At 32.3% G+C, this 21,179-nt stretch overlaps 1 protein-coding gene across 5 annotated transcripts in view; it reads left to right on the top strand.

The window, feature by feature from the left end:
- ELP4 (elongator acetyltransferase complex subunit 4) overlaps positions 1-21,179 on the top strand; it is a 252,754-nt gene that overhangs the window by 97,648 nt on the left and 133,927 nt on the right. For all 5 annotated transcript variants that reach the window (XR_008661309.1, XR_008661310.1, XR_008661311.1 and 2 more), the window contains exons 8-9: positions 17,355-17,463; positions 20,991-21,097. Coding sequence is in view for 2 of the 5 variants with exons in the window: in XM_055301054.1 (XP_055157029.1) it covers positions 17,355-17,463; positions 20,991-21,097 (216 nt within the window). In the remaining 3 variants the exon portion in view is untranslated. The remainder of the gene's footprint in view (positions 1-17,354; positions 17,464-20,990; positions 21,098-21,179) is intronic.

The following is a 21,179-nucleotide window of genomic DNA, read 5'->3' as shown; positions in this document are numbered from 1 at the left end:
AAAGACAACTCAGTAAAAAAAAAAGGGGGGGGGAAGAAATTTGAATATACATTTTTCCAAGGAAGACAGAAAAATGGCCAATTAGCACATGAAAGGTGCTCAACATAATAATCGAAAATGCTAATCACAATTACAATGAGACACCACTTAACACTCTAGGATGGGTAAAATAGAACCTCAGGTAGCCATTGTACCCTGCTGGTGGGAATGTTAAAGGGTATGGGTGCTTTGGAAATAGTCTGCACTTTTCAGTGATTCAACGTAGAGTTACCATATGATCCAGCAATTCCATTCATTAGTATATATCAAGAAAAATGAGATCATATGTCCAAATAGAAACTTGTGCATGAATGTTTAGAGCACCATTATTCCTAAGAGCCAAAAGATAGAAACAGACTAAATTTCTAATAACTGATACCTAGATAAGCAAATGTGGTATATCTATACAATGAAATAACATTCAGGTCTAAAGGAATAAAGTACTAATACTTGTTGTTAGATGGATGAACCTTAAAAAGATTATGACGAGTAAAAGAAGTCATCACACAAAAATATATACTATATGATTTCATTAATATGAAGGTCCTGAATAAGTAAATCTATAGAGTCAGAAAATAAATAGTGTTACCTAGGACTTGGAGTGTAGGGAGACAAGGAGACCTTAAGTATGTGGAGGGGTGATTTGTAAAAAGATTTAAGGTTTTTTTTTAAGGGTGGAGAAAATGTTATAAAATTGCCTTGAGTGATGGTTGCACATATCTGTGAATACTAAAAAAGCACTGATTGTATACTTTAAATGAGTGAATTGTATGGTATGTGAACTTTATCATTAAAGCTGCTGATAAAAAAAAAAAAGATAAGTTACAAAATAGTTGGTAAATCTGATAGAGTTATGAGGATACCAGATCAGAACTTTAGTCCAGTGGTTCTCAAACTTTTTTTTTAGTCTCAGAACCTCTTTACACTCTTAAAAACTATGGAAGATCTCAACACTTTTATTCATTTGGCTTGTATGTGTTGATATTTACCATATTAGAAGCTGAAACAGAAATTTTTAAATATTTATGAATTCAGTTAAAATAATAATAAACTCATTACATGACTAAAAAATAATGATTTTCCAAAACAAAAAAAAATAGCAAGAAGAGTAATGTTTTTATATTTTTCCTTAATAGAAAATAGCAGGTTCTAATATTGGCTTCCTTAGTCAATCCACTGTGATATATTGTTTTGGTTGAAAAATGAAAAGAATATCTGACTTCACACAGATAACATTTCTGGAAAAGGGAGAACTGTTTTTTGTTGGCCCTTTTTTTTTTAAGATATTATTTGTTAGAGCACAAGCAGACAGAGTGGCAAGTAGGGGGGCAGTGAGCCCAAAACAGACCTCGATTCCAGGACCCTGGGATCATGACCTGAGCAGAAGACAGACATTTAACGGACTGAGCCACCCAGGTGCCCAGAGAGGACAGTTTTAATAGCTTTTTCAGATAACTTAGATTCTTCTTCAATATACACTGAAACTCAAAAAGTAATAGTTTTATAAACATTAATTACAATGTAGAATCAAAAACTGTATCAGTGAACTTTTTCATATTACATTACACTAAAAGGCATTGATTTATCTTGCGCTTCGAATGGGTCTTTTACCCATTTAAGATATCAACATTTCATTCCTTGGTCATTTGGAGGGCATTGGTTCACCAAGTTATACAGATCTTCCAAATATTTACACGTTTCATTATACAATATCAGACAATCGGATTGGTTAATATCAGCACCATCTACATATAACTGTGTTATATGTGTCACAGTTTACTTTTATTGCTAGTTTTTGAATGTAAAAATATAGCATACTTTATCTTCTTCCTACTGATGGGCATGAGTTCTCTCCACATTGAATCTATTATGAGTAAAACTGCAATGGACATTAATGTGTGAGTCTTTATATAGATAATGTATTTTCATCTCTCTAGGACTCCCATCCCTCCAAACCTTTTTATTTTCAGTCTTTTATTTTTTAACCATCATAATGTATGTGAAATGTATGACATTGTGGTAATTTGCATTTGTTTGATAACTAATGATGTTGACCATCTTATCATATACTAGTTGGCTATTTGCCCATCTTCTTTTGTCTATGTCTTTTGTCCATTGTTTTGAGTTATCTTCTCATTGAATGGTAAAATTCTTTAAATATTTTAAGTATATCTTCGCAATAATTTTTTTCCAGTCTATACCTTGGGCTTTTCTGTTAACAGTATCTTTTGAAAAGCTGAAGTTTTTAGTCTTAATAAGGCAGTTTCTCTCCTCTATTCCTCCCATTTTTACAAATCTTTACCCTCACTAGGGTCTTTTTCCTATGTTTTCATCTAAAAGTTGTATAGTTTTAGCTTATACTAGTGGATCATTATATTCCAATTTGAATTTTTTACACAGCTGTAGTTCGTGTCTCAAATGGTTTTTGACATATTAACATTCTAAATATATGCTAACACACTTTACATTCACTAGTTCTTTTTATTATTATTACTATTTACCAAGGTACTTATTGTCTGCCTCAAACGTGATTTAATATAATCTTATATATCTAATACTTTATAGTCTCTGGGAAGTTAGGGACACATATTTATACTTTGTTTTTTTGTCAGCTTAGGTTTTTGATAATAATATATCATCAAAGACAATAAAGTATAAAAATTCCTAGCACAGCAACTAGGCTTTTTCTAGATGTTTGATAAAAGTTAATTAAAGGGGGACACCTTGGTGGCTCAGTAGTTGAGCTTTGGCTCAGGGTGTGATCCTGGGCTCCCGGGATCGAGTCCCACATCAGGCTTTTTGCATGGAGCCTGCTTCTCCCTCTGCCTATGTCTCTGCCTCTCTCTCTCTCTGTGTCTCTCATGAATAAATACATAAAATCTTTAAAAAAGGTTAATTAAAGAAATAATGATTCTTAGGAAATTATTTCTAATATCTTATTGTTGAAATCTCTTGAATCTTCGCTATAAATTATGTGATATTAGCATCTTTTTTCTAACATTTCCCAACCTTAGCTGCAAATGGCCAATGTGTGTGTGTGTATATATATATATATATATATATTATTTTTTTTTTGCCAATGTGTTAAAGTGGCATTTAGTTACCTTAATTATATATAGGGCAATAGGGCATACCGGAATATTTCAAGTCTTATAACTGAAAAGTTTGGCAAAAATAAGAAATTGGCCAGTAGGATTTACTTATAATTTTATAAGAGGATAATTTATTTTTCCTTTAAGGGCTCCTTGAAGATTATACATGAACCTAACTTATTTTGCATTTGCAATCACATGAATATCATAGGGAAACTCCTTTCTCTAATCACCTTAGACATTGTACACATACTTGTATTGTTTGCATCATTAATGATGTTAAGTCAGGATAAAGTTAATACTTTAATATTAGTTCAATTAGCTTTAATGAGCTTCTTGATTATGATGTAAGTAAACTTGGAAGAGACTTATTAGATACTGGTGAAAATACTACTACTCTTACTACTCCTACAACTCTGCAATTACTATAACTTTTAGGCACATACCACAGGCCAAGCACTGTACAAGCACTATGTCCTTGAATATTCCCCACAAGCCTTACCTCTGTTTTTATAAAGTCACATAGTTAATGAGATTTAATAGTCACATCTACTAAGAAGGATGAAAGCATATTTCCTTATGTGTAATTGCAAAGCAAAGAAAAACAATTATGAAATTAACACATCTGTATATGTAATGTTTTTTATTTATTCCCAAAGGGATCAATGCGTGAAAAAGGAAAAGAAATTTTTTCAAGTTATCCTCTGTAAGGAAACAGCAGTCATACTATCAGATGACCTTACATCATCCTACCTATATCACCAATTAAATAATGATTGAGATGATAAGGTGGACTGGATATCACCAATTAAATAATGATTGAGATGATAAGGTGGACTGGATATCTGAACATTATGAAATATTTACATTTTGGTATTATAGATATATTTAAAACTTCATAAAACTGAAAGAGATTAGTTTAAATTTATGTTTATTAAGGTACCAGTAAAAAGACTATTTTGAAATGGAAAGAGAAGAATGGACGGTCAGACTTTGATAATGGGTCTAAGGTTAAATAATGTGAGCAGAATTAAGACATATTCCCCAAAGATATCTTTTTTATTTTTATTTTTTTAAAGATTTTATTATTTATTCATGAGAGACAGAGAGAGAGGCAGAGACATAGGCAGAGGGAGAAGCTAGCTGCATGCAGGGAGCCCAATGTGGGACTCGATCCTGGGACTTCAGGATCACACCCTGAGCCAAAGGCAGATGCTCAAAAAAAAAAAAAAAACAAAGGCAGATGCTCAGCCACTGAGCCACCCAGGCATCCCGAGGATATCTTTTTAAAAGAACTGCTCATCTGTCTAAAATTTTCCCATTTTCCATAGTCTCTTCCCTAGGCAATTTTTCTAGCTATCATATAAATAGTTTTCTGGCACTAAATATCAGTTGAGCTATAAAACAACAACGATGACAAATTATTCTTTTGCTCTTTGAGCATGACATCTCACCAAATATTTGGTTTTTTTATTAAAGCACTTAGGAGAAAACATAAGACGCAACAATTTTCTTAAACCAATCATGATGTAAATAGGGGATATAACTCTTAAAGACTGGCAAGGAATCACAGTCAAGGAAAGGGAATAAGAACTGGAAGCAGCAGTATGCTTACAAAGCTAATCAAACATATGAATACACAGAACCAGGGGACTATTAGTTTATTTAGTAAATCTTACAGTGTGATTTATTTCTCTGAGCCAGTTGGCAATCCTCAACTCTTTTCAAATATTAACTCATTTTATCCTTACAGTAATAAGCCCATATTGTTGGTGCTATTACTGTCTCCATTTTATAGATTAGGAAACAAGGGACCAAAAAAAACTGAAGTGACTTTCCCAAAGTCACACAGATGGTGAAGCTCAAGATTTAGACCAGCACAGCACCCTCTAATTACCTTACTCTTAACCACCGTTCTATGCAGCTTACTCACTGGAAGTACTTAAATAAGGTTAAAATTAAGAGAAAGACTGTGCATAAGGTAGCATTCAGCAACAGGAAGAGCCTTGGCTTTTGGAGACAGATAGACCCAATTAGTCATATAGGGTTTTAATCAAGTCTGAGCTTTGTCAGCCTCAGCTTCTTCCTCTGTAAAAATGGGGTGACGAATACCTAATAAAGAGGTTTAGAGATAACGTACTGACGCAGTACTGACACATAGCAGGCACTCAGTATATGTCAGCGATCATTACCTTCATTGTTATTACTTAAAAAGACTTCCAAAATTGAAAATTTGAATAGAGATCAGGCGACAAAAAAAAATTAGATGTACAAGAGTACCTCGGTGGCTCAGTGGGTTAATCGTCTACCTTCGGCTCAGGTCATGATCCCAGGGTCCTGGAATCAAGCCCCATATCGGGTTTCCTGCTCAGCTGAGAGTCTGCTTCTTCCTCTCCCTCTACCCCTCCCCCCTGCTCATTCTCTCTCTCTCTCTCTCTCTCTGAAATAAATAAATAAAATATTAAAATAAAATAAGGTGTACAAGTCCATCAAAGCAGTAGAAATCCTCAGCTTTCTTCCTCTTTACATGAAAGACTCTGACAGAATGTTCTCACAGGTTAGGCCTGAGACAGACCAAGAAGCATGCATGAAATCAGATGGCCATCTAAATCATAACATCACCATGTTGTGCCATGACTCTTTTTAATATCATACATATCTTCCTCTGCACTATGACTAGTGCCATTCCTATAGACTCTTAAATCAGGATTTAAATGGTGATTGAATTTTAACTTACTCATTCACTTAACATATTTATTGCAGGCATTGGCACTCATGGGAATATAATAGTGAATAAGACAAACAAGTTTCCATCCTTGTGGAGCTTCTTCAGCAATGTAGAAGATAGTATGGATGGAGCATAAAATTAGTATATTAGGTATTTGCATGCTTGAGCTTGGAATTTGATAGTATAGTGGTTTCTGCAGGAAATAGGTATATAGTTTCATATCCTTGGAAATGTCATATAATTAAACATATATAGGTAATAGAATTGTGATACCTTTATTTAAATATGTTGTGTAAAATATCACTAAATTAAAAGTATATAAAATATCTATATCTCTTAAATTGGTAAAACAGCCAATCAGTGTTCTTACTTTAGTTATTAGCATTCTGTCAGACTTGTACAGTAATGATTAGTTACCCTTTATTATACTTTTGGCATGCTTCCCATGTTTAATTTCATTGTAGGGAAGGAACACATAGTTAAGGAAATTGCAAAGAGGAGGAAAAGTTAAAACAGGGAAAATAATGACATAGATTCAAAACTGACTTGAGTTTATTGTTATAATAAGACTTTTGCAAGTAGAATGAAAAAGAATTATTTTTAAATTTGCATTTGAAATATTTTGTGTTCAGCCTTACAACCTTGAACTTGGCATTTTTTAAATTTTCTTTGGGTTAAAACTTATTTCCGTAACAGCACAGGAAAAAAGAGCAAGCACACTTTGAAACAAATATAGAAAAATAAATCCTAAATATCTGTTAAGAAAACACTAAAATTATTCATCAAATGTATTATGGGTGTCTTAAAAATATATAATCTTAACTTTCCCAGTGAGGTTGTAATATTACTTATATTTATACGTCTTTTTCTAGAAAATAGTTTTAGCATCTGCTCAAAGATATCATATTAAAAATGTATGTGAAAATGGCCAACTTAAATACAGACTTTGTTACATGCTAAACTATGGAGTAGAGTGTCCTTAGAAAGAGCAGAACTACGGGCAGCTCCCCTATATTCCAGCATTACCCAGTTCCCAGATCCCTGCTGTGTAGTTGTTCCACTCGCCAAGAAGCCTGTTAAAGAGCCCCCAAGAGCATGTGTACAGCCCTCCATGTTAATAGTTAATTGGTGAGGATGGCAAGATGAGAGGACAGCCGAACATGTGGTCTCTCAGACTCAAGCCGTAGACAGACCTTTAGTTATAATAACAGCAGCTGCTCACGTTCTCACAACTCAACCGTTCAAAACTGTTGTCGAATGAAGGTTGTCGTGGAGTGAAAAAAAAAGAGGGAAGGTTGCATCTAAGAAAAATAACTAAAACTCTACCTTGAAACTCTTACTGTATATTATTTAAGTATGAGAATATTACTTCAACTTTTTAAAACTTAAGTATAAATTTCTATATTAAAAGTTGTTCTATTTCAGATGCATTGAACATGCTACTGCTTTTTTGCCATTTACTGTTTGTGCACTATTCAAAACTTTCTAATGAGATTTTTTGCAAAGTGATACCCTTGATCCAGTCATAATAGGATACTGTTTGATTTTCCATGTCTAGCAAGATATGAAACTATAATTTTTTTGGACTTAAAATGGAACCTGGCTTACTATTAGTGGAATTTGTCATCCACCTCGAAATTATATAACATTTTGTGCCTTTTAAATTAATTTTATTTTCAATTTCCAGTGATAGTTGTGTGCTTGAGGAAAATGATAACTGATAACATTTATTCTTTTTGGAAATAAAAATTAAGTTTTATGCGAAAAAAATTTAGTTTTATGCCTTATTATGATTTCATTGGTAAGGTAAAAGGAAGATAAATTTATCTTACCTAATCCATTTAATTTACACAATCTATGATAAGTTGTTCTTGATTTGTTTTTATTGATCAAAAGCACTTTTACGTGAAACTATCAGGAAATAAATATCAAGGAACTTAGAACTGTAATTAAAATTGGGGGGAGGGTGGTATTTTTCTATGCCTCTCTCAGAGCTTTCCTTTCAGGATGAAAATTTACTTTTTATTATTGCTAATTTATTCAAATACTCATAATCTACTTTTTAACAGAATTTTTAAATATAAACAACCTAATAAATTTCTCAACTACAATAATGCAGAGATGAAAACTTCTTTGACATTATTCATGATAAAATATTAAATAGCATTTTCTCATTCTAGAATATTTCTAAATATTACCAGCATTTAATGTATCTGCTTACAGAACATTGGTTTATAAACTATTTAAACTTTCTTCTATTCAGAACAGATTTCAGATTTGAAAGTGGCCTACTACATATTTTAACTGGTCATCACCGTCATTTGGTCAGCTAATGGCCTTAACAATTTGACCTATGGACTTTCTCTTTGAAGAAAACTATCACCAGTATGTTGCTGTATATACCAAAGGAAAATTCATTTTCTGAAGGAAAGCAGGAAGAAAATGTCTTGTTATAATGTCTCTTGAAAATTCAAGAAGGCTTTATTTAGTGTTATTTTAATTGATGTTTTCATTAATGTTTTACAATTAATATTTAAAATAATTAATATTTTACATTAGTGTGGTAAAGCTTTGAACCCACTAGAATGAATGAAGGTTTCAAAGTAGTGAAATTCAGAACAAGTCTTTTCGCATCCATGAATTTTTGTGTTCATGCTGAGTATTTAGCAGATAAACTCTAAGTCAAGTAATGGACTGCTTAGAACCAACTACTAATATGGATGGGATTATGAAATGTGGACTCCAGTGGCCTTGTGAATTTCTCTCAGTGTGAAATCTTTTATTCTTAAAACAAGAACTAAAATAAATGAATGGTGAAGAAATGACAGACTTTTGTGAGTCTACAACTATAAAATTTTGGAAAATATTTTTAATATTTTAATTTTTAATGTAGTTGTAGATAAGACCATCATTATAGGAAAGCATAACATCACCTTGTGTCACATAACTTAATCTATTTTAACTGGTCTCTTTAAATGTACTTTATTAAGGAGAATTTTTAAGGATGAAAATTAGAGATTAGATTTAATCTCTTGGCCATAATTATCAATTACTAAAAGATAAAGTCAGATATTCTGGCTGTCAATTTTTCATGAGCTCTTTAACAAGATATTCTCAACTGAGAATCTAGTTTTTGCTTTTCTAGATCTTCTCAACTACTATGAGACAGATTGTAAGAAATTAACATTTTTAAAAGTTTAAAAAGAAGCAATTTTAAGAAGTCAACTGAATTGTATTAAACCTATTTTAATTTTGCACCATATGTGTCAAATTCTAGTCTTTGAAAATTTAGTAACTTCATATGAGTCTGGTGCATTGTAAACAGAATCTATTACTCTTTATAATAACAAATAATAGAACTTGTGTCTCAACTTTGCTATTGTAGGTGACTTATAAAAATCTATACATTCTTATAGCTCCAGTTTTTATTTTCTTCTGTTTTATATTACATATTAATATCTGATTAATTTTTTAAATCAAATCTTAGATTGTATGCATTGCACATATGTATTTAATTTACTTTCTTGGCCAAGGATATTTGAAACTTTTTGCACAAATAAACTCCAAATTATCTGTAAGTTTCTGTTAGTTGCAGAATATATACCATTTTATCTTAGTATAAATATGCATATTAAATAAGAATAAGATACTTTAAGTGGTCAATAAGATGAATGCTCATCTTTAAAGGAAAAAATTACCATTTAGAAACCTTTCATTATACTTAATCTTACCAAAGCATATTCAGCAAGCCATAAAAAGAAAAGTAATTTTAATTTAAAACCTTTTTTGTTCTAAAATAACTTTGTGATGTTATACTTCATATGGTGATACATACTGTACTTCCTTGTAGTGGTGGTGGTTGTTAAAGTACTATTTAGAGCCAAATTTTTCAAATATATCAGTGATAGAAATAGTGAAACGTCTCATCACAGTATGGAGATTGAGTCATCTGTTTGGGCATATGGAATCTTTGGCTGTTGGACTACAGTCTTTATAATGCCCAGTGTCCAGGCATGGACACAACTGTTCTGGGAACAGAAGCAGAGAGAGACCTCTGTGTTCAGTCCATTTGAATATGGTAGAAGAAAAAAGGGAAATGGATCTTTAACGTCTATTATTTTTATTATAAACTATCTTTGACTTCATCACTTTTTATGTACAGAAAATAAATACAACTTTATTTAATTGTATATTTATTTTACAAGTAAAATTACTAAGCTTTTAATCTTTGGTGTTACAAGCTGTCTGAAAAATACCTGTGAGAAAATTTAAGTTTTGAATTATTCCTATGTATATACCTGGATGCATACTTTCCCTTAAAGAAAGATTACTCTTTTCAAAAAGGATACTATTTCTTAACATTGAAACAAAATGTGCTTGTAACTAAATTATAATTTAAAGTACTAGGTCATATATTATATCCTAACATTATGTTTTAGCCCTTTGCTATTAATTACATTATTATTATTATATAAAGAGTTTCTGCTTCTTTAATAATGTTTTTGCACCCTATGTAGTTAATCTTTAATGTTGGGGAGGACAAGGGGAGAGATTAAATTAGCCTTGTAACCTCTTTCTCTTCCAGGCTGATGATGGAAAATAAAAGCTCTTAGCCACAAAATGTAACACTTAGAATTAATATTTAATTAGACTAGCAAATTGTACACTGTGGCTGAAAGCTTCCAAAGAGTTGTTAGTGCCACAATTGACCTACAGGTTTAATAATAACTCACTTCTAGAAGCAAGTGCCAGTTCAGCATAGTAGAGCCACTGTAAGAAAGTCCTGAGAGATTAAAATCAGCAAACCAAATGGCAGGCAGGGATTCCTGGGATGGAGCCTTCTGGAAAGCTGGGAGCTGGAATAGCTTTTAAGCCAGGATTCAGATGAGAACAGTGGGTGAAAAAGCTGATCCCTCCTGTTCTGGGAGCTTCTGGTTGTAGGCCAAAATCTTAGAACAGATTTTTACTAAATGTTTTTGCTGCAGCTATTAACTTACATTGAAAATCAAATATTGAATAATTTTTCTGTAAAATTTAACAAAATTTTTGTGTAAACATTAGTTCTTAATTTCTTACATATTAGTACATAATATCTGTAAACTCAGATCATTAGATTATCAGATAGGTTTGGCGCTGTACATCTATGCTGTTTTGCTGTGACATGCTGTTTCCTTGTTCCCTGTATAGTTGATTTATATGGTTCATTTCTATATTATTTCATTACGGGGCATTATGCAGAGCCTGAGAAAGAGATTGTGAAGTCCGTAGAAATGTTCTTCTTCAAGAAGACACATATATCAATAAATATAAATCAAAGGCATTCTTAATTTTTAAAGGCCTTATATTATAAAAGCAGTGCTACATTTGCTTATACTTAAGATGCGATTAAATTACAAGATAAATAATTGGACCTCCTGGTGAAACATTGGATCCTTATATCTCTGAGAAATTAATCTGGTGAAAAATAGGATACCATGAATTTGAAAATGTGCAAATGCAGAACAGCCAACTAAAAAAGGAACACCTTACATAATTTATTGGTGTTATCTTAAATAATTAAAGAAAAGCTAGTCATTAGTTAAAAATTCAAGCAGATGAGAACCTTGCCAGCAGAGGGAGTAGTCCTGTCTGCCGTCAGGTTCCCATCATTTTCCCACCTGCCTCAGCTCTTTTCCCAGCCAGTCTCCCATCTGGACCTGGCTCTGTCAGCCTGTTCCTGATGACAGGCTATCATTTTATACTCAATATGGGATTATTCTAAGCTGATTTTAAACTTTAGTATCTTTAACCTACCACTGCATCCCAAACATCAGCTGGATGCTCTGTTTGATATTTGTATATTAGCAATTGTTTTTTCCAGGCAAGCTATGAGCTTTTGGACATCTGTGAATTACATTTTAAAGGTTTCAAGTATAAAGTAGTAAGCAATAAATTTCTGATTTAAGAAGTTACCCATTAAACATTTTTAAACAAAAAATAAAAATGTCCATATGAATAATTTATCTAATATGAAACCATCATTTATGAGAAACACTTAAAATTAATTTTGAATATTATACCATTATCTTCAGCCTTTTCATTACAATATTTTGTTTACTCCATGTATAAAAGTTTTCAGAATATGTAAGATTTTTTTAAATGTTTGATACTCTAACCTATTGAAAGAGAAAACTGAAAAAAAAGAAAACTGATGTAAGTAAACGTCCTGCAAAGCAAGTACTATTTGAGACCAGTGTAAATGTAAATAATATTTCTGAAAAAACACCATGTGTTCTTAAAAAATTTTTTTCATGCCAAAACTTAGAAAACCAAGTTTTTCAATCAAATAGAAATCACAAAAATATGTGGCCCCATTGCTTAATTCTAGTAAAATTTGACAATTTAGCCATTTATTTTGCCCTTGAGGTTAAGAATGTTGGCCATTAGCTCCTTTGTGGATATGTTTTTAAAAATCAGAAAAAGGAATCAAAATATGTTTCATGATTTATCTATGTAAATATCAGTATATGATGCTACCAATAGAGTGTTATAACTACAGTTTTTAAAATTTACACAAGTTCCTCTGTAATTTAAAATTAACTGTGTGAACTTGAATAGAAGTTTGGTATTAAATCTGGAAAGATTTAATCTAATACCTTCATTAAGATATTATGATTACAAATACTAGCATAACTTTATTTGATAAAACTGTATTCTTAAACTCAAAATAATTATGAACAGAATTATTTTTCCCACTATAAAATATTTTTTCATAAAATAAAAATTTAATCTACAGAAGTAAGTGACAGCTCTAGGGAAGATGAAAGAATGTTTGTAAAAAGTTCCAGTATAAACAATTTTATTATTTCATAGTCTCAATCCTATAGTATGTGGAACTTAATAAGCATAGAAAAACAAATACCTCATTAAACATCCCTAGATTTATCCTTTTATTCCATACTTTGATTAGATGACAAAGAAATGCCAGAAATTCTAATATGTTTGTGTTTCTATGCATATCATTTCTCAGAAAAATGTTATTATAACGTGAGGTGTTAAGTAGTATACTTGCTTTTCTTGGGATTCTCCCCCCTGCCTCCCCCCACACACCCCATGTTACATAGTAGCTTCAAACATAAAATAACTTAAATATTTCTTTAACTTTTCAATATTAACTTAATAGTGCTTTTGCAGTATTCAAGTCCCAAATCTGATGTGTGTGCCGTATACTCAAATACATAGCAAATGTATATTTGCTGCCTTTCTTATTTGAATAACTCAAGAGCTTATTTAAGGCATCGCATAAAATGCTTTATGTCAACTGATTTATTCTTTTCAAGCTTCTTAATAATTAAATGATTGCCTAATTACTTTTTAAATCTCTTGTTAAAAGTCTTTCCTGGGAGTATACTTTGTATTGGTACAAACTGTGTCTTTTTATATTGTTGAGATAATTGGGTCAAAGAAAGTAAGAAAACATTCAGGGTTTGAGGTATTCTGATTGTTACTTGGTTACTCTAAATAGGTATCTCAACTATTTTTATTAGAAAATGGAGGGAGTTTATATGGCAGTAGTTGAATTTTATCTCTTAAGGTTCATAGTTTTGGTTTAATTAGCTTTGAATTGCAAGGGAGCATTAAATTAATCTTCCTTTATTTAAAATCCATTTAATGGATTTGGTGTATCCTAATAAAGAGGTTACCATTCCATAAAAGAAAACAGGAAACATCCTATGAAACCAAACAAAAAACAATCAAAACAAAAACTCTGAAATATTTTGTGAAATTAAAATTGGAGTAAAAAGGTGATCAACTGGGCAATCTGATTTGCCGTTTTTATTTGCAACAGCATTTGACATGATTTAAATTTAAATAATTAAGAAATTGCACTGCAACAGAAAGTTTTAAGAACCTTTTATGTAACTTAATACAATGCTATTTGAGACTGCCAGCAAACTCTTAAAACTCCTGGACACTGGCTCTCTTCTCTTCTGGCTTCCCTCCTAGTCATGTCTTGGCGACTGTCCAGAGCTGACAACTTTCACCCAGGAGTGAAGGGAGATTTGTCTAGTATAGGGAGGATTTTTGAGCCATCCTAGATTTTCACATCCAGATGGGCAAGGAGGAGGGGTAGCAGTATCATTGTACATACTTGGGTGATGTCATTGTGCCATGCATAAATATAACCATTAATTTACTCCTACTAGTGAATCCTGAATGTCCTTACTCAAATGTTCCTTATTAGAAACTATAATGTAACAACTTCAAAGTTAACACAAAAATCACTCAAACTTTATGTCCAAGTAATTGATGCACAAATACCTTGACTACTCCATTTCCAGTTACATATACTGCAGACCAAAGAGGTTTTACATCTTGGCTAATAACATAAAAACATTTAGAATCTGTTAAGATGAGAATGTGGAAGTTCCAATTTCAAGGCCTCTGCTCAGATCATTATGCTAAAGCTTTCTGAACACTGTGAATTATGACAATTTATTGTCCATAGTGTATTCTCCCTAAAGTGAATTGTGATTATTATGCTTTTGAGGATTTTTAAAGCTATTAATATTAGATTCTTTTAAGTAAATTTGCCTACCTTTATCTAAAAGACCACTTAGTATTAGCATTACGAAAGACCTTTTGACAAGAGTGGTTTTAAGATATGATTACATCAATATACCATACTGCCTATGAATCTTGGAGGTACAGAAATAATCTGTAACACTATTTTGGCTTTTTAAAAAATATTTACATTTACATCCCCAAATATCATAAAAGCTTTTATACATCACTGGAAAACTGAATGAGTTTATAATTAAGATAATCTCAGACAGAAACTTTGATGTTATTCTTATATAATTTCTAGTAATTTTTATTCTATAGACTTTTTTTGATATCTGTACAACTTCTACCGTCTAGTTTGCCACATTATATAAACTATTTTCCAAAACTGCTGTGCAGAAAGCAATAAGGTCATTGTTGAATATAACTTATTTTGTGGTAATGATTAAAACTTTTCTTGCTCTAATACTTCATGAAAGCTTTTAAAATAGAATTTAATTTGCAGTTAATAACTGTAGTGTAAATCCATGGAGCTTAGAAACAAAATAAATTAAATTTATGAATGAGTTTCTGAGAGTTTTAAATCCTGGCTATATACATCTTTTACTTTGGAATTCATTAGTTTTCCTCTGCAAAGTGGAGGGTTGATTTTTTTAAAATCTCCCATAAATTACCTTAAAAAGACTTATAATTTTGACAAATATTACAGGGTGTTAAATGGTTTATTAGTAAATTTTAAGGTTAAAGAAAGAAACCCTCTTTAAAATAAATGTCAGGTTGTCCATTTAAATATATAAGACTTTCCTTATATACTACTAGAATGGAAGACTAATTCTATCCTTAAATGTAACAATTTCTATTATTAAAATAATTGAGAAAACTCTAGTTTATATCACTGAATATCTAAATAGTTGAGTTCTAACAAAAATTGACTTTTATCATTTTAGATTTAGATATTTAGATACAAAGGTTTAGTCTTGTATTTATAGATAAAAGGAAATCTGACCTTTTGATTAAGAAATACTGTCAGTAGCCTTTATAAGTGCTTGTTCATCTGAGGGTCCATGACAGGAGTACTCTTCCCAGTTGAGTTTATCCTAAAAATGAAATGATAAGAGCCTGCTGGTTGTTATCTAAGATTCTTCTTAATGGGAGAACCACATGGTTATTCTTCATCTCCCACTTGTTCTCACCCTCTACAACCAACCCAGCCACACCCCACCCCCACCCCAACATTGTTCAGTACTCAGCACAATGAATCATTTTCAAGTTGACTCATTGTGAACTGTCTCCCAGCTGTTGGAATGTCTGGCAGACATTTTTGTTTGGGTGAAGAATAACTGGCTGAAACCCAACCTGGATGAGTTTGATATAATAGTCTTTGGCTAAAGAAATATTGAGAGGAACTTGTTTATGGCCTCTGAAGCCCCTGTTATTCCTGGAGTAGGACCATCCCCTGTGGCATAGAACTGAAAGTAAGGAATCAATCTGTATTATTTTCCCACCATTGAATGAAAAATTGCCTTAGAAAAAATAGGCATTTTCAAATTATGTTTGTTTTTCTATACTTGGTACCCACGTGATTGAGAGTATTAAAGCCAATTAAGGATGATTATTTTTACTGGTTCCTTTTAAGAGTACTGATTCAAAGGCTGAAACATTCTTCATACAACACACATTTCTACTTACAGAGGAGTTTCAAATACTGCCCTAGGTATGAGTTAGTCAGTCATTTCAGCATAATGTTTAGTGACAGAAGCTACTATGTATTTCAGACCGAGTCAGGTGACATTGACCAATTTTATTTTTCATTCTTATGCAATCTTTACTAGAGGACTTAAACAGATAAATAACAGTAAGCTCGGTAGTCAATCATGTTTTCAGAAAGTGAATGTGTTTCATTGTGTTTGGACTTTCCCCTATTGGAACATAGGATCAAACTAAAATTTTCTTGACTGTTTTACACTTCCCATTCTTTTCTAAAGATTCTTTTTAAACTGGTAGACATTACCAGTATATAAAATGGGAGTTTCAAAATTATAAAATCTTACAAAGAGCAATTTTCTCACCTTATCCAAAACTTCAGAGCAAATATATTTCTAAGATGCTTTAACATATGAAATATTTGCTGTCACAGGCTAAAAGAAATGCTGAATTTCCATTAAATAAAATAATGCAAGAGAACTATAGGGTCCTTAATGATTATATTTTTAGTGATCTTTTATACCCATGAAATTCTGGGTATTTTAGGACTTTTGCTACTTAAAATATTACTTTTTTTATATAGTGTATTATTTAGCAATGTTTTTGGTTCTTGTCAGGTTGTGTTGGGAAGAAGGTAGTCTACCAGTCTAGTGCTAGGCATCTACCATCTTTTCTTTGCCTTTATTGTTATCCCAGAGCCAAATAGCAGCATCTGGAAGGAGAGAACAGAAGACTCCAGAGCTAGCCATGCTGCAGCCTCTTAGCTGAACCCTTCCGTGTTTCTAAAACGATACAGAGGACCTCAGCTGTTACAGGGCTGGGACCTGGTCCCAGTTGACAGATGATAGTGGGACCTTGCCTTACACATTATACTGTACTATCTACTGTTTCTGAATCCTGATGTCTATCAGATTTTTCAGTGAGTAAAGTAATTTGAAAAAGAATAGTATGTGAGGATAAAGGTAGCCTTGCCTCTTAATGCAATGAAAAATAATCAATTTATGTTCTCTACAGAAAATAAGGTATATCCCCTTAGCTCTTCTAATTAGAATAGCATACATACATGGGCTGGAATTTTCAATTAAGTACATATTTTCATCCAGTTTTCAGCGTGTGATAGCTTTGAGTTATTTTTCTGTATTGATAATTTGTCTCCTCTACAATTTGTCATTGAGATGGCATAATGGCACTGAATATGTGTTATATTTTTAAACATAAAATGAGTGTTTTGTTTTCTTGTTTTACAGAATAAAGCAATTATTGCTCGTGTTACAAACTTGTCAGATACAGTTGTTGGTCTGGAATCATTTATTGGTTCTGAAAGAGAAACCAACCCATTATATAAGGATTATCATGGTAAGCAGCACCTTTATAAAGAGAAGAGAATATCCTAGGTTGCCTCTAGGGTACCTGGAAGCCTTATGTCTAGTCATAATATCTACTGTCAAGTAGCATGAATTTTATAATTTATCTGTTAAATGTTTTCCATTCCTAACCATTCTTTCTTCTTTTTTTTTTTTTTTTAATTTTTTATTTCTTTATTTGACAGAGAACACAAGCAGGGAGAGCAGCAGGCAGAGAGAGAGGGCCAAGCAGGCTCCCCGCTGAGCAGGGAGCCCCATATAAGGGCTCCATCCCAGGATCCTGGGATCATTACCTGAGCCAAAGGCAGACTCTTAACCGGCTGAGCCACCCAGGTGCTCCCCGCCCCCGACCATTCTTTCATGGCAACTTATCACCAAGCTACATTAAGACTATGGACTATGGTAGCTACTTGAAAGGAGTAAAACCCACGTACTAAGGCATGGCTCAGTCAGATAAAAATTTTATTGTCCAAGGAACTTGAAGTCATGAAACTTATTAGCCATATTTGAAATAAATATATTAATTCTAATAATAACAGCTTTGAATAGTGGTTTATGCTTTACAAAGCCTACCTATGTGAAAAATAAAATTCATACTTATTAGATTTTAAAAGTCCTAGTCAATCATGTTTTCAGAAAGTGAACGTCTTTGATTATATTTGGACTTTGCTCATTTTGTTGAGTTATGAGCAAATTTTATAATATTGTCATCCTAGTATAAATACAGGTCAATTAATCAGGATTCTAATTGGGTTTTTTTAAGTTTTTAGTAATATTTTTGTCATTTGGTTAATTTAATGATTTTTTTTGAAATAAAGGCTCTTACATAGAACCATTGAAATAGGAAAGGTTTAATAGTTTTGTACATCTTAGTTCTAAATTAAATAGGCAATATGATTTTTACCTATTTACTTATACCGAGTAAATATCAATTATTGCTGTTATTATTGTGGGCCTACTGTATTTCCATGGAAACCTCTAAATACTGAGTAGTTTATTTGAAGCCTGCTAGAAGATTATTTAAGACTGTGATTGCAGGACTATGACAATTTTTACAGTCTACAAAAAAAAATTATAAGATACTTTATATGATAACCACCAGTACTTTGAAGAGTCAGCATAAAATATTCTTTTTTAAAAAAGATTTTATTTATTTATTCATTAGAGACACAGAGAGAGGCAAAGACATAGGCAGAAAGAAAAGCAGGCTCCCTGCAGGAGCCTGATATGGGACTCGATCCCAGGACCCTGGGATCTGGACCTGAGCCGAAGGCAAATGCTCAACCATTGAGCTACCCAGGTGCCCCGGCATACAAATTTTAAAAAACAGTGAAACAGCACAATGTAACAATCAAATATTTTTTAAAGGCTAGAAAATATAAGCTATGAACAAAAGCTACATAAAATCATTTGCTTCATGATATTAACTTGCATAACTGTATATGTCCAGATTAACCCTATGTATAATTATTTAATCTTTTATAGTCAATATTATAGGAAGAGGACTATTAAGATTAAACTATTTCTTTTTTTTAATTTGTTATTGAGCTATAATGATATACAACATTGTATTAGTTTAAGGTATACAAAGTAATAATGTGATAGATGTATGTATTGTGAAAAGATTACCACAGTTAACTTTTGTTGACATATATCACCATGGTTTACAATATTTTCTTTTCTAGTGATGAGAACTTTTAAGATTTCTCTTAGCTACTTTCAAATACACAATACATTATTGTTAAGCATAGTCACCGGGCTGTACATTACAACCCTAGGACTTACTTGTCTCATAACTGGATAAACTATTTTTTATTTATTATTATTATTTTTTAAACAACTCAAGTTAAACATTACCTTAATAAATTATATCTGAGTATCATGTGTAAGTATTGTGACCTAATAAATTTAATAAATTATATTTTACATTCTAAGACAGTTATTTTGATTAAAACATTTCAGGGGTGAAAGGCTATGATATTTTGTGCTGAAATCTCTAGATCAATAAATTATTACCAACAGATTGAGTGATTTTGGCAACTAGTAACATTTCTGTTAATAAGAGGGACCTGATAAACCATATTCGTTCATTGTATAAAGGCCTCCTGACTTAGCAGCTAAGCAAGTGTATATATACCAAGTTAACATGAGTAATGTACAAATGGAAGTCTAATGCGCTCATTTCTAATGTATTTTACCAAGTAACTCTGTTTAAAATATTTTTAACCTGTGGGGGCGCCTGGGTGGCTCAGTCAGTTAAGCACTGCCTTTGGCTCAGGTCATGATCCTAAGGTCCTGGGATCGGAGCCCTGCATTGGGCTACCTACTCCAAGGGGGGTCTGCTTCTCCCTCTACTTCTGTCTGCCACTTGCCTTGCTTGTGCTCTCTCTTTCTCTCTGTCAAAGAAATTAATTAAATATCTTTTTAAAAAGATATTTTTAATCTGTATCTAAAAGCTGTCTTCTTAACATAGTTTGCATTTTTTAAGTTAAATAAATTAAATCAAATGTTTCAGTGAATTATTTTTGAAGGGACCATTTCAAAAGTTAAGCACCTAGAGGTTTACCCTTTTAAGCTAAAACAAATACATACATTAAGCATTCAAACACACACCAAACTATTTATTAGAGAAGGAGTTATTTAAATAAGATGCATCTCATTTGTTCAGATTTGGATTTGCTTTCTTCTCCCATGTTTAGAGATCAATGTCTTTGGGGTAATGATTTTTAAATATGGGCTGAGTCAGGCAGGGAGATACACCGAAGGATCTTCCATGTCTTCATCTGTGGCAGATGACCCCGAGTTTAGTCAGAAACTGCATTAAGCTGCACAAAAGCCATCCACTGCCCTTGTCAGAAAAAATTAGCAAGTGTTTCTACTGACAAGAGGCCAAAGCTCGCGGTTTACCTAGCACTGTTACAAAGCTTATAACAGCTACATAAAGGTCTAACATGCCACAGAAATGAGTGTCTTGGGATGGCATAGGGGTTAATGTTTGATCCTAGAGTGTGCTCTGAAATGTAGTTTTCTTCAGTGGTTTGCTCAAGTCATTAATAAGGTACAAAATGAAATACTTTTCATTAGTGCTTCACTGGTTATCAGTAACCCATAAGCCTTGTTTTGCTGGCTGCTTACTGGTGCATTTAATAAAATAAAGATCACTCAGTGGTGCCGTGGGCAGCATGCAAGGTGATAGCCATATTTGCTTACTGTAAATACAAGAGAAAATCACACACAAACCGGCTGTAGTTTTGACAAGTATTAAGATCCCTCTTTACATCTGTACTTCTGTACCAAAGTGCAATTAGTTTTCCTCGCACAAGGATTTCTGTTTATCTTATTCTGCTTGATTACTTGAGTATAATCACACCATTTGCTTCATTGCTCCTGGTAGTAAGCTCCAGTTTTAAAAGGGGAGGATGCTTGTGTGTAAATTTACCGGATTCTGCTGTGAGACTCTTAATTTATGCATCCAAGACAGTGTTTTTAATTTTTTTCTTTTAATTTCCTTTTCACAAGGTTTGATTCATATTCGACAGATTCCTCGGCTTAATAACTTGATTTATGATGTATCCGATGTCAAAGACTTAGCTTTTAAATTAAAAAGGAAGCTATTCACCATTGAGGTAAGAGAGAATTTTTGTATTTTAGTTGACGGTCTTGAGGTTAAATAGTCTATGTGTATATGTATATATATGTTTTTTTACA

This window comes from Nyctereutes procyonoides, unplaced genomic scaffold, assembly GCF_905146905.1.
Source record: "Nyctereutes procyonoides isolate TBG_1078 unplaced genomic scaffold, NYPRO_anot_genome, whole genome shotgun sequence".
Taxonomy (NCBI): domain Eukaryota; kingdom Metazoa; phylum Chordata; class Mammalia; order Carnivora; family Canidae; genus Nyctereutes; species Nyctereutes procyonoides.
This window is presented reverse-complemented; position numbering and strand designations above follow the sequence as displayed.